General features: G+C 33.1%; 1 protein-coding gene across 7 annotated transcripts in view; it reads left to right on the forward strand.

The window, feature by feature from the left end:
- TLL1 (tolloid like 1) overlaps nucleotides 1–27,872 on the forward strand; it is a 267,057-nt gene that overhangs the window by 208,658 nt on the left and 30,527 nt on the right. For all 7 annotated transcript variants that reach the window (XM_067736574.1, XM_067736575.1, XM_067736576.1 and 4 more), the window contains 6 exons: nucleotides 3,008–3,203; nucleotides 4,835–4,960; nucleotides 6,036–6,196; nucleotides 8,632–8,812; nucleotides 17,690–17,815; nucleotides 20,375–20,502. In XM_067736574.1, coding sequence (XP_067592675.1) covers nucleotides 3,008–3,203; nucleotides 4,835–4,960; nucleotides 6,036–6,196; nucleotides 8,632–8,812; nucleotides 17,690–17,815; nucleotides 20,375–20,502 — 918 coding nt within the window. The remainder of the gene's footprint in view (nucleotides 1–3,007; nucleotides 3,204–4,834; nucleotides 4,961–6,035; nucleotides 6,197–8,631; nucleotides 8,813–17,689; nucleotides 17,816–20,374; nucleotides 20,503–27,872) is intronic.

Below are 27,872 nucleotides of genomic sequence, written 5' to 3' on the forward strand. Positions count from 1 at the left end.
ATGTGGATGTAGTTGAAGAGGTATAATTATAATTAACACCAATAGAGAAGATTTATTGTGCTGGTATTGCAATTAGGATTAAAATAATTAAACTGGAAAAACATGTAAACAAAGATTATGGAGGTCATTGATATGATATGTAGGTCAACAACCATGGCATTTACTGTGTGAGACTACAGTGTATATTTCTATTGTTTTATCCCTAATACCAGGTGCATAATAATATATAAGTAATATGTAATTCATAAATAGGTACTGGTGAAATAATCCTAAAATTGGTCATTTTTATTCATTTTACCCATGAGATATTTACACTTTGTGTATCATATAAAATATTTAAAGCTCTAATTTTTACAACGTAACCAGTGAATATACTATAAATTAAAATTTAAAGAGTATTGTTTAACTGTTAAAGGAACAGAGTGAGTTTTATATACAGGGAAATACCCGCTATCCTATATCCTTTTTTTTTTTTTTTTTTTTTTTTTTTTTGTGGTACGCGGCCTCTCACTGTTGTGGCTTCTCCCGTTGCGGAGCACAGGCTCCGGACGCGCAGGCTCAGCGGCCATGGCTCACAGGCCTAGCTGCTCTGCGGCATGTGGGATCTTCCCAGACCGGGGCACAAACCTGTGTCCCCTGCATTGGCAGGCGGACTCTCAACCACTGCGCCACCAGGGAAGCCCCTATATCCTTTTAATTACTGATCATATGTAATTTTTTTCAACAGTGTCTCTCGTTTTCTTCGTACTGTAATTTTCAAAAGCAGTAATTTCTTCATAAATAGTAATTAAAAACCCATTTTAATTAACCTTCTTATTTTTTACTCTGGTATGACTGTTGATATGAAGCAACGTGATTTTTTTTCTATTAATTAACTTTCCATGGCAAGCAGCTACTTTCTTCATTGTGTGTTCTCACTCCCTTTCCTCTTCTAACTTAGCCTCTTCCCCCTTTCCAAAATAATTCATGAGTTGCAAGCATTTCATTCTGTGCTGCTCAAGCAGGTGAAGATAGATAGGTTGACTTGCTGAGACCTTCGGTTATTTTTCCTACAGTTTTGTTGTTTGTTCAGTTTTGCTTACCCTTTTATCAAGTTGTACACCCTGAGAGTTTTAGATGTTATTTTATATGTCCCCTTAACCAATGAATAGACTTTGGCCATCTGGAAATGTTCTCATATTTATAGAGAACTCTGATTTTGAAGGGACTGTATTAAAGACTGAGAGAAGAAGGTGTGTTATAGCTGGTCAGATTGGCCTTGTCACCCCAGTGACTAATTTTGTTCCTAGTGAGACTGCTAGCTCTCCCTCACCTCTCTATTTAACAGCTACTGTCTCAAAAGTATGCTTTAAATAATGAGATATTTTTAATGTTAAATATTTTCCAATTCTTTCCCATAATTCCACACACGAAGAGAATACATTTTTAGGGAAAAATCTGGATTTATGAGTCACAATGAGCTCCTACTGATAGTAAAATTGCAACCTTCAATCCCACCACCCCCACTGCTCATACTTCCTATCTTGTTTCACTTTGTATTCTTCCATAGAATGTATTATTTTCTAATATTTTATGATTATTATTTACCTTGTTTATTGTTCCTTTGCTCTCTACCCACCAGTATAAGCTCCAGCAGGGCGAGGCTCTGTTATTTTGATGAATGATGCATACTAAGCAGTGAGAAGAGTGCACAGAACAGAACCAGCACTGAATATTTATTGAAGAAATAAATGAATCCTGATTTGTGATTGGGAAAAGGGCAGCAGCAAATGCAGTACTTAGTTCTAACCAAATCTGCTTCAAAATCTATTTTTTTCTGTTTGTCCTTATGCTGCCTAATTTGAAGACTATCATTGTTAATGTATTGACAAATCAGGAAATGACTTCTTCAACCAACTATACCAGAAGTTTCATGCATACAGGTTGTAGTTCATAGAATGAATGTGTTCCCTGACATTCATTCTGTAATAGGAGAATTCCATAAATTAGTGAATTGTATGTTGAATGTTGGTTGACAACATGTGATACTTTTCATGGTTTATAATTATAGATGTCAGTGCTTTCCGGCTTCAAATACCTAATAAGTAGTTGACTCTATTAAGACTTCAGAGTTAGGGCCCATTTTCTATGAAAAAAACAAAAGCAAGAATTTATTTAGAAATTGTCTTACAATTTATAAAACAATTTGTAAATTTTGTTTTGTTTTTTGTAGAAGTTTAGAGCTAAAACAAAGGTCTACAAACATTCACTTCTTCATAAAGCCAATAGTCTGAGCTAGTATTTGCATTTAGTTGTTTAGGAAAGAGATTGAGTACATCCAGGCTGCACAGGTCAAGAATAATGTGTTAAGGTAAAAGTCTCATCTAAACATGCCTGTTACCCTGAGAGGGGCAGCCAGTGCTAGTTCTACAATGGAGTAGTCTTCCCACACAAAGCTATGCTAACTATGGATAAAGGATTTCATAGACTAGGAAGAAATGTAATCCCCATGTTATCAGATTTTGCTTCAAAAAGATATGTATAACCTAAAATAGTGCAACATTTGTCAATAATATGAATTCAGCCACGCTATTGAAAAAATAATGATTTTTTGATCAACTATGAGCAATTTTTATAACTATGTTTCAGAACAAATTATGCATTGTTTATAGCATATCTAGCCCAGATTTCTAATGATAATTATTAGTCTGGATTCTCTTAAATTCTATTTTCTAAAGAATTACTACTTGTATTTTTATTTTATTTTAAAAGGCAGTTAACTTCTATTGATCCTAGTGCATGTAGATGCACTTTTTCATAGATTTTTTTCCTCTGTCTCTCTACCAGAATAATACATCCTTTATTCATGGACAGTGTAGATATTACCATACACACTCAACAGAAATGCTCTCTTTTGGTATAAGTAATATGGCCATGTTAGTACTATGGCACTGAGAATACATGATACTTTTTTATAGAAATTGTTTTGTCTATTAATGAGATAGATCACATATTTTTACTATTACAGATTGAGAGACATGACAACTGTGCCTATGACTACCTAGAAGTTCGAGATGGAACCAGTGAAAATAGTCCTTTAATAGGGCGTTTTTGTGGTTATGATAAACCTGAAGATATCAGATCTACCTCCAATACCTTGTGGATGAAGTTTGTTTCTGATGGAACTGTGAACAAAGCAGGGTTCGCTGCCAATTTTTTTAAAGGTAACTTGAAATCATTTAAAGTGGAAGATTTTCTCTGTCAGGGATAAATGTGGTATTTATCTTTGAGTTAGGGGAGAAATAAAGTAATATTGAAGATTGACGTATGCACTATTCATAAAGATATTTTGATGGTTTTTGATGGAATAGTTTACTGGTTATAAAACTGGAATTTGGAGATTTGTAGCACAGGGTAGGAACTCCATTAGGATATTCTACCACCTGTTTTTTAGGAAATAGTCAAAATCCAGAAATATACAGACAAGAGGAAAATATTTGCAATGTAATCAACAAAGTGTTCATAACCAGAAGGGGATTACTGATATATAGTTTATCAATTTATTTCCAGGTGGCAGCATCTAAACCATCCCTTAGAGAATAGAATTCTGTCACATTAGAAATAATGTATGGCCTCCTTAGTAGAACATTCTGATCCCTAAAATGTCTTTTTGACATTATTGCTGATCAGCTTTAATTTTGAATTGTATAAGCAAATTTTAGTTTATTTTCATGTCCCATGTTTGGTGTGTATTCCTCAGGTAAAAAGAAAGCTATTTTAGTGCAAATAATAACATCAGATTTGTATTTTGACAATTCATAGGCACTTAGGTTAAGTGTGTTATTATAGAATAAAATTCTTTTATGTGAAGAGAAAATAAATTTTCTCTATAATAATTTTTAAAGAATAAGTGATGGATTCAGTAGTGTATGTCAAAATTTAGTGTGAATAATATCTAGATATTTTCATTATTCAAAGAGCAATAATATAATTGATTTTTCCTGAGCATTACTTAGATGCTCACCATTTGAACTGAAAGGCAGAGAACCTTGGCACTTCTACTATATGTATTCCAAGTATTCATTAAATTGTTCATTTACATGGTTTAAATCTTCTCTATGTTATATTTTACAGTAGAAGAAACATATTATAAGAGTCTCTCTCGTGATGTTTGTGTATTTGCTTAACAAAATGCCTAGTCTTTGGATGATGCATAATTTCTCCAGAGAATATTGTTTGCTGTTTTCCTAACTCACAGTAGGTTATTCCTAAAGAGTGAGATTATGGAGTACCTTGTAATATGTGTTTTTTAAACAGTATATATTTTTCATATGTCTATTTCATATATATTTTCATGTTACCATACACAATTAAAATAGTTTCTGTTTACAAAAATCTGGAATTATTGTATTTTCTGGATCAACATATCTATATAAAAAACAGTGAATGTTTTCAATTTAAAGAGGTCTATTAAGTTTCATAGTTTTCCTTCTTTTTAATTTTTAGTCACCATATTTTATTTCTTAATAATGATATTACTTTAAAAGCATTTCTTCAGGCTACCTAGCAAACTATACAATGAAATGAACAGGTGAATCCATGTTTTTTCAGTAAGTTTTTCTATTCCATTCTGAAAAATCTCTAGGTTTTAATAATCCTCTTTAACTTTAAAGTCAGAAAAAAACATACTGTGTCTGAGATGAGGTGATCTTCAGTTGGACCAGTCCTTCTGGTTCTTACACAATTCTTAGATTACAGTGACATGGGTTCTTCTATGTCATCAGTCAAGGCCTTGCAAATTGTTCCTGTTCCTTCGTTGAAGAAATCAATTGTCTAATTGTCGCCATTTTTATAGAGGAAGACGAGTGTGCCAAGCCTGACCGTGGAGGCTGTGAGCAGCGTTGTCTGAACACACTGGGCAGTTACCAGTGCTCCTGCGAGCCTGGCTATGAGCTGGGACCTGACAAAAGGACCTGCGAAGGTGGGACCAGATTTGCACGTGGGGTTCCCTGCCTGAAACCCCTACCCATTTCCTTCTATCATGTAGTCTCATTCTCCTTCTCTTTTTATGCCTCCCTCTTATACTAGAATAAAATAGACACAGTTATGAAGAAAATACAGTATCTTTAAAACACAGGACATTGTATTCCAGATAATAATGAAGTTATGTGGCTGTTATTTCCACATGACTACTAAAAATAAATACACTTTAGAAACTTACCAAATATGGTAAACCTGAGATTACAGGTAGTTTAAAAAATATGTTTATAAATATAGTAATATTTATATTAGTTAACATACATATCCACATATACATACATATGCCTATATATTCAAAGGCAATTCAAGAGACCAGTTACTTTAGCTAACTCTTGACTCCCTAGGAATTAATTAGGAACTGTGTACAATATGTTCATTTCACTTAACTTGCTTTTGAAACCCTAACTTTCCTAATTTCACTATCAATAAGAAAGAGAGGTAACATAAATAGTACCTCTTTTAAATAGATCATCCAAAAGAGAAAGAAAACCAGTTGCTAAATGGAGTTTTTGCAATAACAAATATGCTCTATTTACTATAGTTTACCTTGCCTTCTAGCTCAAGTAACTCCTTCCTTGTCTTGGAAAAAAAAAAAGAGTTTGGGGAAATAAACAATTGATTTTGGTCTTAATACATCATGCTGTATTGTACTTTACCTATACCTTTTTATTAATTCTCACAACAATCGTGTGGTGTAGGTATTATTATACACACTTAAAATATAAGAAATCTGACCCCCAGGTTTCTTTATATTGCTCGCCCAACTTTGAAGCGATCTAAAGTGTAAAGCCATCATTTTCTTCACTCCATATCTACAAAATAACACTTTATAAATTGGATTAGATGATTAAAATAGTTGTACTAAAGATTAAGGAATAGAGACTGCAGCTTTCTAGATTTCGAAAAATCCAGAAGATGGTTGAAATTTAATACTGAGATGTTTGATTATCAATGGAAAGGTGCTAAGAAGGGGGTAGATTTATTAGGGGAAACCTTTCCCTTTTCTTTCTTTTTAGCGGCTTGCGGAGGACTTCTTACAAAACTGAATGGCACCATAACCACTCCAGGCTGGCCCAAGGAGTACCCTCCCAACAAACACTGCGTGTGGCAAGTGGTGGCACCAACACAGTACAGAATTTCTATGAAGTTTGAGTTTTTTGAATTGGAGGGCAATGAAGTAAGTGAATAATAAATATATTTTTTTATAAAGTGTTTTAGGAATCCCTAAAGACAATCTGGTAAACTAAAAAAAAAAGAGAGAGAGAGAGAAGAAGAAAGAAAGAAAGGAAGGAAGAAGGAAGGGAGGGAGGAAGGAAGGAAGGAAAAAAAGAAGGGAGGAAGGAAAATTGCAGTAGTACAATAGTATAAATGCTGTAGTCTTTCTTTGCTCTATTTCTCGTTTCTGCAACTGCTTATAATTCCTGCTGGCATTGGATGATATTTTAGACTGTCTCTGGGAGATTGAAAATTACCCCCCAGCATTTTCCTGATTTATTAAAGTACTACGAAAATATTAGGGTAATGTCACATAGATTTTTCTAGAAAAAATAAACCAAAATTCACTTGTTGAGTCATAACGAAAATAGCTTTTTGGGAAAACCTGGTATATTTCACTTGTGGAAATGGGTATATTTTCATTATATAAGTAGTTTTTCATTATGAGTATGCTTATGGTTCACAGATAAAGTGAGAAAGATAGAGAAGAAGAAAGAAATATTTTTAACCTCAATAAAACATGTATTTAGTTGACACTATCTTCCCTTTGACTTTATAGCTTACCATAGCAAACATCCAGTTTTCTGTCTGGTGATCACTTTTAAACAAATGAAATCATTTATTTGAGAATTCCTATGTGCTGGTACATACACACCAAATTCAAATGGAATGTCAGGCCTAGAGATGACAACTTTTAGAACTGTGTCTTGTGTGATCGGTCAACATTAAGTCCAGAGAAAATGTAATAAATGTTTGTTCTATTTCAGCTTTTCTACTTTCTTTTCTTTTCTCTAACTCCCACATCCTTACTCCCAACAACTTTTTTTTCCTGTGTTTATTTTAAAATGAATGAGATCCAAAAGTGTGATAAAATTCACTCAAAAATTATTTTGTCTTTGATGTATATCTGTTGAACACTCACAGAGAACTGAGAGAACAGAAATATAATGTATCTGTGCTCCTGGACAATAATTGTTGGTAATATTTGTGGGTTTTATACCGTAATTTTGTCTTTGTGTATGTATCTTTGCTTCTTCTTTTTTCCCCTCCCACTTATCCTTCTTTCTTTTAATCATTTTTAAAAATTCTATTTGTAGTAGTCAAGGCATTTCTATGGTTTTGAGTTAAAAAGAAGTGCAGACTTTTGTGTTGCTTAAAGAAAATTAAAATATGAAGTGTAATGCACTGATATTTCAGAGAATTGTACAATTTTAGAGCTCATTTTGAGATCTTCTTTACATCATGTAAGCTTTATGATGGAAAAGACTGCAATTTATATTTCTTACATAATTTATCCACATAAAACATCATTTTTCTTTAATAATTATCTTAAATTTGGGGAAATATTAAAATTAAGAATGTATTTTTATAGTAATCTTAGAACAGCTTTCATATGAGCAACACATTTTGAAAATGGGAATCTCCCTGCCAGTTCTTCAATGTAATGTGAGCTTAGTATTGAATGGCTTCTACTTTCTCAGTTTACCTAAAGCTGTTGGTTGTGGCAGAATGGCATTTTGATTCACTAATTGATAGATGTTCCTAAGAAGGATAAACGTTTATGTTTACGAGGAAGAAGGGTAGATGGTTTAAAATAAATGGGGCATTGTGCTTGAAAGCATTTTTCTCATGGTAGCAGTATTTATTCATGGAAGGAGCCTTTACAAACTCTGTAACATATCCTGGAATTCTTAAACTTATGATGAGGTTACTGTATGGAATCCTATTAATAAAATTCTGTGCATTTTCATAGTTTAAAGTCTTGAATATTTAAAATAAAATCATGAGCAAAATCTTGACTTATAGAATACTGGGTTAAGTTATAACTTCATTGTTTTATTCATTTTACTGATATCTAAAAGGAAAATCAATATCAAACAACTTTAGCTTCGGTAACATTATCCCATCTTGTGTCAGAGCCCTCTCTAAATAAAAGTTGCAGTTGTAACAAAGTAGATAGAAAACTTATTTCATTTTTCCTAGCAACATTTTGCTTATTTATCACCTAATTAATATCACAAGAGCCAGTAATTTGAGTTGACATATTGCAAAGTACGCATCATGCCCAGAGTTCAATCATATGCTTTGTTAAACAATTATTCATCGCAGTTTTCCTTAAGTCTGTATTTTTTGGAAAATATGTATGCTGTAAATACATATATACAAGCATACATTTGTATATACATCTCTTGGGGCTATTCGGAGCAAAATTCTCTCATCTGTCTATCATGCCTTCTGCTTCATATTTGGACACTTTTCTTGATTTTTGGACCTGTTAAGTCCAGTTTGACTACCACAGGAGTAAAGAGGGAAAAACACAGTAAATTTAAAAAAAGTAAATGTCAATCATCTGATGCTCTCAAATCTGGTAATTACAGTAACCATGTTTATTTCTAGGTTTGCAAATACGATTATGCGGAGATTTGGAGTGGTCTTTCTTCTGAGTCTAAATTGCATGGCAAATTTTGTGGTGCTGAAGTGCCTGAAGTGATCACATCTCAGTTCAACAATATGAGAATTGAATTCAAATCTGACAATACTGTATCCAAGAAGGGTTTCAAAGCACATTTCTTCTCAGGTATCAGTATTCTCATGCTACATGTGTATATTACAGATTTTAAAGGTGGATTGGCTTAAATTGTATGCTATCCATTCTTCCCAGTTTTCTGTAAATGAACTTGGAGATACATAGAATGCATGAACATTTATCCTAGTTTAATACTTTTTTAAAATTGGGATATTAATAAGAATGGCCCTGATGAAATGCACCTCTCAAACACTTAGATCTTACATAAATTCTAATCAAATATTTCAAAGGCTAGTAAAAATAACACAAAATTATTATGGTAATATTTTCACACAGTGACTTTATAAGTAGATAGCGATAATGATACCAGACTTCCAAAAAGTGGCAGACTTTTTCAAAATTATCTTTGTCTTTGGAATATGTGGTCTCATTTTAGCAACATATTTTTTATTCTTACTGCTTAGCAACATGTTTATTATTCCTCTTCTTACTATTATATATTCATTCTTTTTATTAAGCAGATGTTAAAAATCATACTTTACCTCATCATTATAGAAATGATTGCAGTAAGAGACCTAGAAATATGGAAATTATAATTTTTATAAAAGTAATATATTATTGGATACATTTAGCAGTTGACATGTCTACATTTGGAATTTAATGTTTAGTTGAACCAACTCACATTGAAAATTCCCTCTTAAAGAGCTGAAGTTTGATTAAAGGTCCCTAAATTTTAAGAAACTAGATAGAAACATCAGTGAAATGCCCTTATTTTCCCAATTTCAAAATTGTTCCTTTTAAAAATATTACTCTGAAACTTCAAAATTAGATAAAATTGTAATAAGGCTTGCTAGATATAGCAATCTATTCTGCCTGAAAGACTGGCAAGCAATGTAAAGCAACTGAATTCCAATTATATTTTAATATCAGGTAATTTAGATTGAGTTAATTCAAAGTCTATTTATTCCAGTCCCCATGTATTTAAGATTAATGAGATTTACAGTGCCTGGGGTTTGTTTGGGGCTTTCAGTGTAATTGAAATTAATGGTTCACAAGTTCCATTGAGGTCCAAGTCATATAGGAAAGTACATTTAAAATACAATGGATCTTGGCTCCCTTGTTCTCATTCCCTTCCTTCCCTCAGATTTAATTGCCTTTTAAAAGTTCTTCTCAGATATAGAAAACAAACTAGTGGTTATCAGTAAGGAGAGGGAAGGGGGAGAGAGGCAAGATAAGGGGAGGAGATTAAGAGGTAAAAACTATTATGTATAAAATAAATAAGCTGCAAGGATGTAATGTACAGGGAATATAGCCAATATTTTATAATAACTTTAAATGGAGTATAATCTATAAAAATATTGAATCACAATGTTGTTTACTTGAAACTAATACAACATTGTAAATCAACTATACCTCAATATAAATAAATAAATAAATAATAAAAATTATTCTCAGGCATTCATTTAAGATTTGTTATTCAAAGTAGCATTTTAATATACTATTTTAATGAAAGGAAGACTTCCTTAGACTTTACTATTCTATAAATATTATGCAGTTTACAAATTTTAGGTGATCCAGTGTTTAGAGATGAGGCTTCTTATCTTAGAACCACCTAAATATTTATTTTAAAAATTAAAATTATAAGGTGAATAGGTTTTATTATATTATTAATATTCAGGATCCTATACTTTAATCACTCATTTTATTTAATAAAACTTTTTTTAAAAGATACATGCTACATATACTGGTGACAAAGTATAAGTAAATTTAAAGTTCCCCAGAGTATTTAAAATTTGTTATCTGATATTTCTGTTCAGGCAAAACTTCCTAAATTCTAAAGACAGGTTATTAGTCTGTGTCTTTAGGACAATAATATTGTTAAGTAAACTGAACAATGAAGTTCAGGGAAAATTAAACCCCAAACTCTCATGTTGTAGCTATCATTCTGAGAACCTATTATGCAGGCATACATTATGTCTTTAATAATCAAAGTAAAACTGTAATATTCTAAGTGTTCAGTGTCACAAAGTATTTAACCCCAGTTCATCTTGGGTTCTGTTCTCTTAACCATAAGAGATGATCACATCCTTTGCGAATAGCATTAGTTATGTGTTATGTTCAACATATCTGTGACCTGGAAAAAAATAGATATACTTTTAACTTCTTTATTAGATTATTATTTTGTAAAGTCCAAGATAATTAAGAATAAACATTCAGTGTTTTCTTTTTGATTCATTGAAAAGTCTTGGCAGTTTGTCAGATTCATATTTAAAATACTATAGTCCTGGATAATTAATTAGATCTATTTTACATTTAAATTCTTGGGAGTTTCTGCTAGTGGGGAAGATGTTTGCTCAGGAAAAGGGAAGATAAAAACATATTTGTTTTGTACAATGAAGAGATGGCAGTGTTACTTAATGTCCTGATTATGATCATCTTACCAAAACATAATTTACAAAAGATCACCCATTATAATATATAGATTCTGTTCACATTGAAAATATCATTTTAGAGTTCTAATAATGCTATAAGTGTAATTGTGTGTTAAAAGTCAAATAACTCATCGTATCTATTAGAAAGTAAGCATGTAAATCATGGAGATATTGTATTTCACAAAGAAAATTGAAGGATTATTTTATGTTAAAATTCACTCTTGGGGATTTGATAAGACACATTACTGCATTAATTGTGACAAATTCTTTAGAAATAAATTTAGCATAGGAATCAAGAATTATTACAATGACTAATCTGTTTGCTCAGAAATTCAATTCTTGGGACTCTTTCATAAAGAAATATTTCAAAATCTGGAAGAAGGATTTTCAATATACTGTGATAGTGACAGAAATTTTAAACAACCTTCAAATGCACTGTGTGAGCTCTTCCATACCATAAGGATGGTTTAATGATTTCATGGTGTAAAAAGTTGTATATGATAAAATATTAATGGAAATATAGATATAAAGCTATATGTGCACTCTGCATACAGCTTAGCACGTGGGTGGGAACAGATCTGAACGATGCTATTTAAAAATCCCAAGAATGTTTGTGTTAAGGTGAAAAGATAGTGCAGTGTAGTTTCTCCACAATTTTTCTCAGTTTTCATCTGATTTAAATATAAAAATAAATTTAAAAGGAAAACACACATCATATTTCTACCTATCTTTTACCCCAAATATTTTCTAGATTTGAAAACATTACCTAATAGACTTTGATCTTTGAGAGTGAAATTTTTAAATCCACCTATTTGTTAATTAGTTAATAAATATTAATGCAAATTAATAATATTAATGCAAATGTTTTGAATGAGTTAAAGCTTCTAATTTTTATTTTTATAGTTAATTTATAATATAGACAATTGAATAAATGTTTGCTGTATTGTGTATGTTAATCCAGAAACATTTGATGGAGACAAACTTTTTTTTTAACATCTTTATTGGAGTATAATTGCTTTACAATGGTGTGTTAGTTTCTGCTGTATAACAAAGTGAATCAGCTATACATATACATATATCCCAATATCTCCTCCCTCTTGTGTCTCCCTCTCACCCTGTCTGGAGACTTAATCTTAAGTGGTTCTGTTTATAGCCAGTTTTCTAAAAAGTTTAGAAGTGATTATGAATTTATGAAAACATAATGAGAAATATACCATGTTTAGCTATTTTTTCAGCATACTTTTTCTCAGAAATATTATCAAGAAATTCAATTTAAAAAGAAACAATATTATAAGTGATTTCATATATTTTGTAAAGGAAAGCTATTTAAAAATAACTTCTAGCTGTCTTGCAACTAAGTGATACATCAAGGAAGAAAAAACACAAGGAAATGTATTTAGATTTTTAATGAATATAATGAAATAAACTTTAGCATTATTTTAAAAACTACAATTATTTAATGAAATAATCATACTGAGATTTTACTTATTTTTGCACATAGCCTCTGATTTTAAATAAGCACTTTATAGACCTAAGAAATGGAATTGGAAGAATGACACTAAGAACTTATTAGCAAAATAATTAATACAGATTTCTGTCACTTCCATGCACATCAAAGCAAGAAACCATCACATAAATTCTTATTTAGTGTCTTAAATTAGTCATGAAAAATGCTGTAGCTTGAAAATCTAGAAGTGATTGGTTTATACAGCAGAATATCCACAAGCTCCTCTGTAAAAATTAGTGTCATATAGTTCTGATATTAAGGGTATGTTATAAAGCAATATAATGAAATAATATGAAAGTAAATAAGGAAATTACAACTATAAAAGTAAGGCTATTTGAACATGATGTAAAATTACATGTCTATTAAATTTTTTATGTAATTCAGAATATAATGGCATAGGCATTTTCTAGAAGAGATCTGGTTCAACAATATAATACTGCTATTTTCTTGGAATGAATGAGGTTTGTTTATAGATTAACAATAATTACTTTACTTTTATGATAGTAAAACCAAACTTAATTTTATGTGATGTTATATTTTAACACAAGTATACAAATCTGCATAAGTATACATGATATAGTTTACTTATTTTAAGTGATTAAGCAAAATTAATTGTATTCTACTCAGAACAAAATTATTTTTCTTTAAATAGGTTAAACTTAAAGGAAATATTAGTAGGATTTTATGCATGTAAAAGCAGCAACATTTGGGAAACTGGACTTTTAATTTAATCACACTGTTCATTATTTGGGAATAATGTAACAAATAACTTCAGGCAGTGAGAGCTGCGCATAGACATTCCACCTTCTTTAGGCAACCTGGTAGTGGTGAAAAGACTCAATGATGACTTGAAGGATAACCTCATTAAATGGCAGTCCCCCTCACGGGTAACTTAATGGGAACGTGATCCTTTCCTGATGGACCCAGTGACCTGCACAGTAGCAGAAATGCAGTAAAACCCAGATTTCTTGATTCCCAGTTTATTTCTGTCTGTAACAAATATAGGAGTCAGATAAAATGATTTGTGTGATATTTCTACCTCTGTATTCAAGTGATTTCAACTGACCTGCTCCTCATCTTATCTACCTTTCAGTGTTTATAGATATTTCTTTACATTGTTCCTCCTGTACACCATTTCTTTCATGGAATGGTCATAGGTATTTTTAGAATAAATTCAACCTGATATTATTCTAACAAAACATTAAATATTAGTGTGATTAATTTCAAATAGAGCTCTCCTATGATTCTGAATCCTGTTCCAAGTTTCATGATAAATGATATTTAAATATTTGCATGTTTTAGAAAGATCAAATTGTCTGTCGTTGCTCTCAGTAGAGCTTATCAGAGGTCTTTTGAAGGTGATTATTTTTTCAACAGTTTTATGTTGAAACCTGTGTGTGTCTTGTATGCGTGCACACATGCATGGGGTGTATGTGTGTATGCATGAATGTGTGTGATCTGTTTATTTTATATTTGAGCATTTATTGTAAGTATATCTGCTCATGTGTTTCTGTTCTGGTGCGTGGACCCTTTACTTCTTTTTCCTACAGACAAGGAAGCTTTCTGCAAAGAGAAAATTTTTATTTTTGAATCTTGCAAGAACTTGATACAGGTTGCCACTTCAGTCCCATCCAGTATGTATTATTCATAGACTAATGGCCTCTGACAGTCTCAAGGATACTCTGCAGGCCTCTGATGGGAAAATGCCACTTCCTTTTTCCATAATAATGGACCTTTCCTTCATCTAGCATGAAGGAATGGAAATCAGATATGTCCATTCCAAAGAAGGAGGCTAATTTCCACCTGCAAAGATTAAATGTTTTGATTTCTACTCAATAAAATGTTTGTTTCTCTTACTAATAAAAACTATTTTTTAAATTCCATGCTTATAGTATGAAAATGTTAGAAAATTTCAAATGAATCATTGATAGAATTCTCAATTATTGAATTTGTTATGCAGACTTTCTGAGAAATTTTTAAAACTCTGCAACCTCCTTCCTTCTCTCTTTCTTTGGATTTTCATTGTTCAAAATATTAGTAGTTTGTGTCCTAAGAGGAGAAAAGGAAAGAAAGTGAAAACAGAATTATATTTGCTAATAGTATTTTTTTTCCTCAAGTTTGATGACCTTTTATAATAAGTTCAGAATATATTTGTGGAACTCATCTTTTATGATATTAAGTTAAATAAACAGCTTTCTTTGTTTGTGTGATATTAAAAAGTCTGGATAATTCCAAGTATTCCAATGTTTACTAAAATTTTGTCTTTTCATATTGACTATTTGGCATATGCCAGCACAATTTTAAATGCTACTTTGCTGGGGATGATGACTTTTATCTGCTGCTTTTAATTTCTATTTTGATTTGTCCAATTTTGAATTTTAGCTAAGCTTTAGATTAACCTATACATATATTCTAGCAGTGTATTTGATAACTCAATTTTAATGTGACATCACTTGTATTAAGAAATGTTTGACGCAGGGAAGAAGACAGGAAACATTTATCAACTGGAACACTGAAAAATAAGATACTTAGATAATATGACTATATAAAATCTTCATGCTCCTCCTCCTCTTCTTCCTCATTTTATTCTTCTTCCTCTAAAAATTATTTTTCCAGCACAATAGAAATAGGAAAAACTGGCTACAAAAAACTACTATTCAAATATGAATGGTTTCACTTTCAACTTTATTTCTCTTTACTTACTATTACTGCAAGTCAGATTATGTTCTATCAGATCTAAAGAAAATAACTCTCCTTACAAATATCACCTAGCAACATGAGATTTCCACTAGAATGAAGTTTAAATGTTAGAAATATTTTATGTTTTGGAATTGTTTTCATTATAAAATGACTGTAGGTTTAAAAATTCAGCAATACTAACTTGTGTTCTTTCTTTTAACATTTTTATATCTCTCATGTATGGTAGTCTAAACAGATCCAAATGAAAGGATGACTCAGGCAGTCCCTGCTCTGATAGGTTTGTCACTGAGCAACCTGTTTACCAGTCAATTGCAAATGTGAACTAATTTTTTCTAAATTACTTTACTTACAATTCTTAGATTTCCAAACAACCCTCAAAAATCTGGTTGACCTAGAGTACAACTAAAGTTCACTATATCAGGTTTTAAGTATACCAAGCAAACATTAGATAAATATTTTTATAGGAAATATGTGTCTATTTCAGAGTAATTCTAGCACCAGAAATTTTTAAATTGGCTCTTTCCTTTTAACAATGATGAAGTGTATTTCTGCATCAACTCATGAAGAAGTATTTTTCCAAAGCATCTTAAGAGCCCCTAGAAAGGTGTGTTAAAATAGTAAATTTAAATCATCTACTGCTTGACTGTCTGAAAGGAAATGCAGGTAGCTGACAGCATGGTAGTAGGAAGTATGGTTCAGCATTCACCCATTCTGCACAGGTCATTCACAACTTACCACATGTAATTTTCACTGTTGATACAATTAAGGTAATGGGACTTCCAAATTATGAATTTCTCTAAAATTAATTTTACAAGGCTAATTCTCTATTAATTTCTGATTTCTTATATATTTTGATGTTTGATGTTCTCTTAGAGATAAATTTTCTTTATTCTATGCTTTTTTTCTCCTCTGCTTAGCCTCCATAGTAAGTATTAAAAGTGTAATGGAAGTGTTAAGGATAGGTAGAGAACACATAAATTGCAGATATATTGATCCTGATATATTCTTTAGAACTTTGGGACTGCCTGTATGTATATAGAATATTCTTATATTGCCAATGCATGAATTGGCAATATAAGACATAGCATATATGTGCTATGTCGTGTTATCAGTCTACAAAATCGGAAAAAATAGTTGCATTCATAAAAATTACTATCAGATCCTTGGATAAAAATGTCTTTCCTAAACCCATCTCCATAGGGGGAATATTGATTTGATTACAAAGGCAAAAATAACATTTGCTATTTGTGTGCCACCATGAGCTCACAAATTCTCACTAGAAAAATCAGTTCACAGTATAAATTTTGAATTCAGCCTGACCTTTGATGTGACTGTCGTGCGTCCTTTTTGTTCTCTGTGCTATGGGGGTGGGGAAGGTCTGAGTGATGTGTCATCATATGTATGTGTCAGGAGCAGAGGCCAGTACTTACTTTAAAGGACAAGCCAGTCATGGAATGATAGCTAAGCAACATAATATGGTGGCTGATGCCTCTCACTGAATTGACTGTCTGCTAATATAGTTGGGATTTTTTCCCTGTAGTGAATTTGTTGTCAATTTCTTAAAGCTCGTATTTCCTATTCTGACCTTTACTTCTAGCACACTAAAAGCCTTTTTACTTATTAATAAACTGGTCTGCTAGAGGAGATTAGTTTAAAATATATAAATTGTTTCTTTTTTAAGAGTGTCTAATGATGCCTTATTCTGTCTTGAAATATTATAAAATGTTCAGATTTATTAATGCTAAGCATAACTGCAAAGTTAATGAAAAAAATCAACTACAGTAATTATACTGAGTGATTTTTAAAAAACGATTACACACAAATCTTGGAAATGTGTTTAGCCTCTGCCTATACACCATGGTTAATATAGTGAAGGATTTCCCTCCACTTAAATGCCATGATTTGCATTTAATCAAACTACTCACAATTTTTTATTTATTTTAAAAATTGGCTATAAATGTTTAGGATTAGTTGGAAAAATATTCTTTCATTTCCTTTACCCTACTCAAAACTTCTCTAGCATAGGAATGAAAGAGGACTACATGTTGTCACCCTGGTGCAAATGATCTTGGAAACAATTCATGGCACAAGGCTCCAAGCTAAAGAAGGAGTGGGTAGAACTAAGACACTAAATTTTTTGATTTTTTTTTTGTTTGTTTTATGTTGAGAACACGGAAAGCTGTGACTTAGTTTACCCTTTGCCAGTGTTAACCACAACTAAATGACTCTCCTTTGATATCCTTTGTTTTTAAAGCTACTTACTAATCTATGGGGTTATCTCTTTGCTAGACAAAGATGAGTGCTCTAAGGATAATGGCGGGTGCCAACATGAGTGTGTCAACACAATGGGAAGCTACATGTGTCAGTGCCGTAATGGATTTGTGCTGCATGAAAATAAACATGATTGCAAGGAAGGTATGAAAGAAGTGTTCTTTTTTTGACAACATCTAGAATTTCATGCAGTTTGGGTAAAGCAGTCCTTCCAGGTAGAGTTAATCATATCAATGAGTGTTAAATGTTAACTGTTCAAATGTCAAAAATAAAAATACATGCAGTGTTCAAAGATCCAAGTCATACTATTGGAAACCTTGTATTACCTAAAGGTACTGCACTTCATATATGGTTGGAATTAGAATAACTTTGTATAACAGACATAGAAGCTGCTGTGATGCCATCTGGCAGCCAGAAAGGCACTACATTATCCCTCAGTCTTCACAGAACAGACCTTATAACTATCTCCATATTTAAACTTAACTTCTGCTAAATGTTTTACATTTGGTTCAATTTCCCTCCCCAAAATATCTCATATATGTGCTACATGAGTGATGTCACTTTAAATACCAGGAGTATCAAATTCAAATGCCTACCAGAAGAAAGACATTTGAAAATACTGTGCCATTTAGAGTTTTAAGTCATGGTTTTGCCCCCTCCCCAGCACACACACACACAGAAGCATCCTAGTAACTCAATAGTAGCCTACCAGTTTTTGGTCCCAAATTCTTACCATATTCCAAGGTTTTATAAAGATAATTATCTTAATCTCCTGAGCCAATATGAGCTACATGGGAACAAGAAATAGTTATTCAGGTCTTATTTCTTCCTTTGTGGGTCTGCTCCTGAATTTTCCATTTAACTTGGATTTATTACTAAGGCAGGTTTCATAACTAGTCATTAGAACATGTAGAGTGGTGGGTGCCTGACTAGAACCACAGGTAGATAGCACTTCTTTGTATTCACATTCCAATAGTACAGAATACCCTGAATTGACCCTTGTTCCATTCAGTTCCATTCAAATATGGTCATATGTCACATTTTTTTCCTTTTTATTTCACAGAGTTAATGACATTGCCCAGAATCATATGCAAGTAGGATTTTTTTCTCTTTTTACTTTCATGTATGAGCATAAACCAATGAGATTGTGATATGTGTAACTTGGTAAAGTATTCTGATAAATCAATAGGCTGGGGAATAGGCCCAGTTATTTTGAAATGTGGAAGGTAATTCAGAAATAAAAAAGAGACAGCTTTTCAGAGTATGCATGTAGCCTGTCACTCACAGGTAGCAAATAAATTTAGATATCCAAAGTCTCTCTTCATTAGAGTAAATATTTTCAAGAAAGGACTTCTTTTTAAATGGAACTATATCCAGGCACCCCTAATAAAGTTCATCTTTACTGTTAGTAAAGGGGATGGATTTTCTTTCACCACTGCTATAGTACAGGTGCCTTATACAGTTTAGCAGTGAGCCTCTTGGCTTTGTCTTATAAACTGAACTATTTGCCAGATCTGGGAGATTCCACACTTCATATGGCCAAGGCAAGGACAGGGATAATGGGATTTAGGAAACCTTGTCAAGACAGGATCCAGACTTTAAGACTACTGTCTTGCTGCATGACCCTATATAGTTTGAAAGGAGCTAAATTTCACCCTTTTTTTGTGTTCCTTGGTTAAGAATCCAAATCTCCCTATGGAAACCCGGCACAATTAAAGCAAAGGTCTAGTCGGAGAGCATGTGCCAACAGCACAGTAATGTCAGTCATTTTGTCCTTACTGTGCAGCCCTGTAGTGCCACAAGTGTTTTTTCCATATAGTAGAGGATTTCCCCAGAGATTTCTTGGAAAATTTCACAGAATTAATTGTATTTTAGAATCGGTTACACAATACATAACAAATAATTTCCAGCCTAAGCCAGGATGTGCAGGGTGACACTTCATAAATTATATAGATAGAATACAGTCTGAGGATATTACATGCTTTTGAAGTTTGAAATTAACAATATTGGATGGTCCCCTCCAAGATGAAGTTGTTTAAATTGTAAGACCTAAAAGAAATTTCATGTTAATTGAATGACATTTTCTTAAATTAATTCAGAAGCTAGTAGCTGTTTACATATTTTTCCCCTTAGTGCTTCATTTCACTGTGATGAAATGACAGATAATTTACTTCAGCAGCTAAAATTATGGTTTAAGCATTCAAGTGTATACTTTAACAAAGAGAGAGAGAAAATGTAAAGACATGTTTCATAAAGTGGCTTAGTGATACTAGTTAGCTATAAATGATGTTTCTGTTAATAGGAAGAAAATAACTGAAAACGACATAGTCATTTTTGTTGTGGCATTGCATTAAATATTTTGCACATACCAAGAGTTGATAACTTTGATTGTCAATAATGTTGCTCTGTTAAAATCTAAACTTACAGATCCAGCAGTTAAAAAGAGTTCATTTTCTTGTAGACATTTATTTAATTCATTGTAAACACAATTTCATGTGAACCCAAAACCAAACATTTTCTGATTATGATAATGATTATGCAACAGGTTTACCAAAGCAGATGAATATGATACTGGAGACTAGAGTGATGATTAGTTATTGAGGAAAATCTTTCATCAGGATAGTGTGTAAACAGGCTACTTCCTTGCTGGCCCAATTCTGGGCTAGATTTCCACACTAATTGATTTTATCATTATTGGCACAGCTGAGTGTGAACAGAAGATTCACAGTCCAAGTGGCTTCATCACTAGTCCCAACTGGCCAGACAAGTACCCAAGCAGGAAAGAATGCACATGGGAAATCAGTGCAACTCCTGGTCATCGAATCAAATTAGTAAGTGAGCGTGTTGTTCTTTTTTCTGTTAAGCTGCCTGCCCGTATCTTGCACAGCTAGTGCATGGAAATAAAATAAATAAAATGAATGTTTATTTAATTGAATTGAATTAGTAGGCAGGTGGGAAAGACTTTCTTTCTTATGTTTTCCTACTAACACTAAATAAATTCCTGATTTCCTAGATCAAGGTGATAGTAATGGTAGCCATGTAGTTCTTGTACAGTCTTCTTATCCTGGATGGGATGCTTTAAAAGGCATTACCAAAATTACTACAAAACAATATGTTCTACTTCCTAATATGTTATTGAAATAATGTTTCCAAATGGAGATATAAATGAAGGAACAAAAATATCAGAAATTCAGCAAGAAAGCAATAAGTATTCACTTCAATGCAGCATAGTAAATTCTATCAGTTGTGTCAATTCTATATGACTCATATACAAAGCATATGTATTTTTATAATAAAACTAATTTTGTCTTATGGTTTATGGAATATTATTTTTGCATAATGTAGTTGCCCTCTTTAGATGAGTACCGTTATCATTAGACTTCTTCCAAATTCAAATATGAATGTAATATATGTCCTCTCTCCTGTATTCTATGAATCTTGCATTCTGTCCTGGTCATCTGGCAGTACATCTTAAATTTCATTATAGGCTACAGAATACTTGAAGAGTATACTTTAAAGAAATAGAATCATAGGAATATAGAAATTTTAACAATTTTCTGAAATATGCTGTTGTCAAAAGCAGGAAGGAATGCCAACTAACAAAGTTCAGGACAGTCTAACAAGAACCATAACAAAGGACAAGAAATTGTCTTAAGAATGAGGCTACCAGTCCACTGTAGCTTACTGGACCAGTCCAGTTAATTTTGAAAGTCTGTTTGAACCCTTTCCTTCAGTGGGTTTTTTTGGTCAATAAAGACATCTTATTCATATGCAACATAATAATAATATTATTAGAGACTGTCACTGAGATATTCATATTCCTATTATGGAGTTCCTTCCAATCACTGTATTTGTAAGATATCAGTGTATGACTTTTTGAAAAGAGACATCAATTCATTTCATCCACTCTTTGGAAGGATGCTAGGTGCTAAGATAACAGCACTGTAGGATTTGATTGCTTTCCAGTCCTGTTGAAGACCCTGACTGAGATGATCACTCTCTGAAGCTTATGGGCTGAGATGCAAAGGCTGCATTCTTTTCAGCAGTGCAATAGCTAAGGCAGTTGGGAAAATGGATTTTCCTGAAGACTTTTGTGTGTGTGTGTACATCCAAGTTTCATCTGGTATCATATTCCTTCTCCCTGAAGAATTTCTTTTTATATTGTGTGTAGAGTAAGTCTGTGCAGAGTATGTATTTTATACTCAAAGATATTTTCATTGGGTATAAAATTCTAAGATAGCAATTTTGTTTTCTCAGCTGCACTTTAAATACCTGACTCCACTATTTTCTGTCCTTCATGGTTTTTAATGTCTGTGGTAAATCTTAATTTTATTCCTGTGGAAATAATGATTCTTTTCTCTGATGGCTGCCTTCAACATTTTTTTATCAACACTTTGAATATAATGTATCTGGGAGTGTGTATGTGTGTGTGTGTGTGTGTGTGTGTGTCCATCTGTCTATCTGTTTAGTAATTTATCCTTCTGAGAAATCTTTGAATTTCTTGCATCTATGTTGTGATGACTGCCATGAATTTTTGAAAACTCTTGACCATTATTTCTTGACAAACTTCTCCTGAATTATTGTCTCTCTTCTTCTGGGATTCAAATTACACATATGTGAGATTGTTTCATATTATCCCATAACTCTTGAATTCTGTTATTTTTTTGCCACTCTTTTTGTCTTTAAGCTTGGATTATTTCTATGGGCCGATCTTCAAGTTCAATGATTGTCTATTCAGTTGTCTTAAGTCTACTTATGAGTTTGACAGAGGTATTCTTTATCTCCCTTATCATGTTTTTTTATTTCTTGAATTTCCATTTGATTTTTTAGTAGAGTTCCTGTGTATTAGTCTGCTTAGGTGGCCATAACAAAATACCACAAATTGAGTGGCTAAAACAACAAAAATGTATTTTCTCACAGATCTGGAGGCTAGATGTTCAAGATCAAGGGACTGTGGGGACTGGTGTCTGGTGAGGCCTCTTTTCCTGACTTGTAGATGGCTGCTTTATCACTGTGTCCTCACTTGGTCTTTCCTCTGTGTGTACATATGGAGAGAGAGAGAGACAGAGACAGAGAGTGCATGCTCTGGTGTCTCTTCATCTTCTTATAAGGACATTAGCCCTGTGGGATCTGGCCTCACCCTTATGACCTCATTTAACCTTGATTACCTCCCTAAAGGACCTGTCTCCTAACGCAATCACATTGGGTTTAGGGCTTCAATGCATGTGTTTGGCCAGGATGCACAATTCAATTCATAACACCATCTCTGCTGAAATTTCTCATTTGATAGATTAAACATAGGGGTCATGTTTGAGTCTGCTCTGTTGATTATTTTCTCTCTTAACACTGTGCTTTTCTTCTTGCCTTTTTGTGTGTCATGTAATTTTTGATTAAACATCAGACATTTTGAGCTTAACAGTAGAGACTTTATGTCTGGAAATGGTTACATCTCTTCTGTTAGGCTGTTAGTGAATGTGTGTATATGGGAAGGGATGTTGTTGAGTGAATATAGTCAGTAATTAGCTGAGTTTGGGTTGTCTTGTTCCTATGATTACCTTCAGTGAACCATTGGCTTTAATTCCTTTCTCTTAGATTGAAGGCTGGAATTTCAGATGCATTTTCTCAATGTTTCTCCTTTACCTTTAGCTTCTGCTTTCATCTCTATCACAAACTGTATCCCTCTTCACACTTTTTTCCCTCAACCAGTGATAGACTGCAGTTACACACTGCTTGGTGCTTGGTAGTCTGGTGGTGAGGACAAGGGGTTCTCTACCTTAGACAGGATCTGTTTCTAGGTCTTAGAAATAGCCTTTCTCAGTGGTCCTGCCTCTTCTCTTCCTGGCAGCCAAACTCCATCTATCTCTGGTTGGTCTTCTCTGGGAGAGTTTCTTTTCCCTCTCCCAGTTGTAGCAGGTCTCTGATATTATTGGTGTAGGCTCCTGAGTCCAAGACTTCCCCAGGGTTGGAAGTTTTATTTGTTTGTTTGTTTGTTTAAGCTTTCCTGTGGCTACAGTGGGTCTGCATGTTTGCCCTGGTGTTGACAGGTTTTCTGCTCCTCCCCCAGAGGCTTACTTTATTTTCCAGAGAAAGGTTGCAACAGGACTTCATGCTTTTCTCCCAGCAGTGACCACTTCCCCCTCCAAGCCTGCAACACCAAGAAAGGTACTTGCCTAACTCCTACTCTTCCCACAGTCTTTCTCATGAGCAGGAGATTGAAGTCCATGGAGAAGAGCCTGCAAGTGGGTGCAAACTCTTGTGTCTACAGCTCCTAGGGTGCTATACTCTAGTCCACAGCTGACCTTTACAATACATTACAATTGTAGCTGAATGCATCTAACCTAGTTATATGGAACCGAGCATCTCTTCTAGCTGTAGTCTGTCACTGGTGACATGCTCGTGTCTCATCTCTCCTTGGCAGGGGCTGAGAGTCAGTGGATTTGATACTACTTGGTTGACTAGTGACTTTGGCTCTTTGATGTGTTCAGCAAAGTTGTGATTTTTTTACTTTACATAGGTTTTCTTGCTAGGGTAGAAGGAACACTAGTCCCAGTTTTCTATATCCAAGGGGAAATAGAACTCCTAATATACCTTAACTCGAAAAAATGTCAATAATTTATTTTTTCTCAATTATATACCTTTCAGTTTATTGAGCATCCCTTTCAACTCTAGGACAGTCTGCTTCTTTACAAATTACAGGCAAATATTCCACTTGAAGATCAGGAGAGTCTGTTCAACAATGGTCATACATGCTAGTATCCTAAGAAGATAATTTTTAGAAGGAAAGGAGCTTTAATGCAACTATTGATCTTTGTTTTAAGTATTTGACTTTGTGATCTTTGTAGAAGTAGTTACAGTCTAAGCCAGAATATTAACAGGCATCAGAATTAACCTGGAAGACTTGTTAAAACACATTTTTGCCACTCCAAGTTTTCTGAATCAGAGCGTAATATTGATTCCACTCTCTTATTTCATTAATCATGTTTATATAAAACCTGACTCACAATATCACTCTAACAATCAGGACCAGTAGAAAGTGTGTTGTAACAGATTAGCTACCAACTTCAAGTGATATTTTAGTTCTATACTTTTTAACTCTTACCATTTTGACATTATTGTTGCTTACGTTTACTATTTTTGTCTCCCTCCTTGTAATACAACTGTTAATGAATCTTACCTACTTTAAAACTGAAACCACTCTCTGTTACGGATCTCAGCCAATGGACATTTGGCCAGCACTGTTTGTAATATTCAAACCATTCAATTACCTACCTATATGTTTTGACATTTATTATACAGATTTGATCAAGAAGATATATTGTTTAAAATAAATGCATTTTGTTTGGTTTCTTTAGGATCCTTAATTTTCATGGAGGAACTTGAACCCAAACTAAATTTGGAAAATAGATTCCAAGGAAACTTGGAAAATTCTGAAATCTATTAATCCTGTTAGGTCAAGAGCTACTGATAGATACTCAGTTCTAAGCTAGTTTCTTTATAGGCCAAGGCAAAAAAGAAAAGGCAAAGAAAAGATTTGGTGTCCCTGTGTGCACCATGGAGCTTTCTTTACAACTCATATTTACTCCTCTTACCTTAGGCTGTGTGGAAAAATAAGAAAACATTTCTAAATATTTTACCTATTCATACAGAAGCAAAGAAAAGGAAATTGTCCCTGAAGACAATTCCATGATATATTTTTTTAAAACACCTTGTTTATGAATTTTGAGAGTCTTACTGTTCTTTCTAACCCAGATATTCCTTTAACTTAACATAGAGTTGTATGGAGTGACGTGCAAGTAGTGGCTTATGGGTATAAGCAAGCCTCTTTCACTGCATCTGAGATAACCATTATTTTAGTTAATTTGGTTTATTTGTAAGACTGCAAATGAATATTATTTAGGGTACTTAGATAATCTTGCCATTATGGAATATGAGAGGAATTACAATAAAATTCAGTGCCCTTTGTGAGATACAAGCATTCTTGTGCATAGTATTTATTTACCATAGTGTGGTTATCTATATCTAGTGTACAATAATTATGTGTACGGACTGAACTATCAGTAGTGGTAGTTTATTACTGATTTATGGAAATTTAAGACTTCTGGCATTAATATGCAATTATTACCTTTTATGCACTGTTCTAGTTATCTACTGCTTCATAAGAAGCTAACCCAAAACTTCATGACTTAAAACAAGAACCATTTTATAATATCCCATGGTTTTGTGGGGAAGAGGTCATGATTTGAGTAATGCTTTGCTGGCAATTCTTCAGTTGCCCATGGCGTTGATTGAGGTCAGTAAGTGGTATTCACCTGGGACATGGTCTGGCTGGGAGGGTCAAGTTGGCTTTAATTTTATGTCTGTCACCTTGGTAGGGAGGGCTAGAAGGCTGACTTAGATGGGACAACCAGAGCACCTACACATGACCATTCTAGCATGGTGGTCTCAGGGGAACCATACCCTTTACATGGAAGTTCTGGATCCCCAAAAAGAGTGTTCCAAGAGGCCTAGGGGAGTACCCAAGTAGCTCCTGAACATTACCTCTATGCATTCTATAGTAAAGCAAATCAAAAAAGCTAACCAGTATTGAAGGGGAAGAATATTAGACTTCATGACTCAATGGGAGAAGTAGCAAAGAATGTGTAGCCATCTTTAATCCCACACATGCGTTTAAGTGTATGAGACAGCATATATTTGGGAACGTAAAGATGACAGAAATGAGTTACTGCCTATACTCTCCTAAGTAGTTTCTCTAGGCAAAGTCCAGAATGTGCATTCAGAATACTGTTAGGTTGTAGTATACGACCTAGTATACAAACAGGAAATATTTAAAGGTAATTTTTTTCTAATTCAATACTAAATTCTATCCAGTAATATAAAATAGCAATTTGACTACAATAATAACATAAATTATGTCTATACGTAATGAACATAATCATCAATTTTTGTCTTTAAGTCATGAATTCCCTATTATAAAGCAAAATATGAAAATCAAGTAGAATTGTGTGTATGAGTCAATATAGTGGTTCTTGAGGATTTTTTGCATTCTTGTATATACCTTCTCTTATCTTTATAAGACCCTGGAATATTACCTTCATATAAATGCAGTAAGCTAGGGAGCTGGGATCCAGAGACCCTGGGAGTGTCATTTTTAAAAATTCTAAAATAGTCACTCTCTCATATGAAATTCTACAAGTAAAAATATGAATGTTCTTAAGTTTTCCATTTCTTGAAAATGCTCTCCAAATTGTAAAATGTAGCTTGGGCACATTTGTATCTCTTAAAACTGTACTTAGGCTAAGACTGTGTGTATAGTTCCCAATGGTTTCAAAGTGGTATCTTGTATATTACCTGAAGTTGATGTCATAAATGACAGTTATAGATAAGGAAGAAGTCCCAGGCATTTAGATGACTTGGAAAGTTTATAAAGGTAGTAGGAGTCTAACTACCTTCAAGCCCAAGCATTCTGTCTCTACAGAAAAATCTTATTTTTCCTTACAGCATCCTGCATCAGAGAAGAAAGAGATCCATAATTGCTGTGTACACTTATGCAATAATTTAAATGGAAAATAATCATATTTCCTAATATGATTAGGAAAATTTGTTAGAATAACATCCTAACAAAATTACAATGATTAAATAAATGATTAAACAGATATACAGCAGAGACTTCTGTCTAGATCCTAGCACTTCTACTTACTAGTTGTGTTATCTTGGGAAGATACTTATTTTAAAACCTTGATTTCTTCATCTGGAAATTGAAGCTGCTGTTTACAAATTTTGTGTGTATACAAAATGAACTTGTATACAATGTATTTGGCACAGTGCTTTATTAAGTTCCAATAAATGCTGCTGTATGATATCATAATAATAATCATAATTACGATAATCTAAATTTTTTTATTTTTATTGAAAATTCAATCATGATCAAGTTTTTGTGTAGCCTTATAAATTTGAAATTCACTCCTTAGTGATCCACTGATTGTTTAGTAGCATATTGTTTAGCTTCCATGTGTTTGTGTTTTTTGTAGTTTTTTTCTTATAATTGGTTTCTAGTCTCAAAGTGTTGTGATCTGAAAACATGCTTGATATGATTTCAGTTTTCTTAAATTTACTGAGACTTGTTTTGTAGGCTAGCATGTGACCTATCCTGGAGAATGTTCCATGTGCACTTGAAACGAATGTGTTCTGTGGCTTTCAAATG

This window comes from Pseudorca crassidens, chromosome 4 (genome assembly GCF_039906515.1).
Source record: "Pseudorca crassidens isolate mPseCra1 chromosome 4, mPseCra1.hap1, whole genome shotgun sequence".
NCBI classification, from domain to species: domain Eukaryota; kingdom Metazoa; phylum Chordata; class Mammalia; order Artiodactyla; family Delphinidae; genus Pseudorca; species Pseudorca crassidens.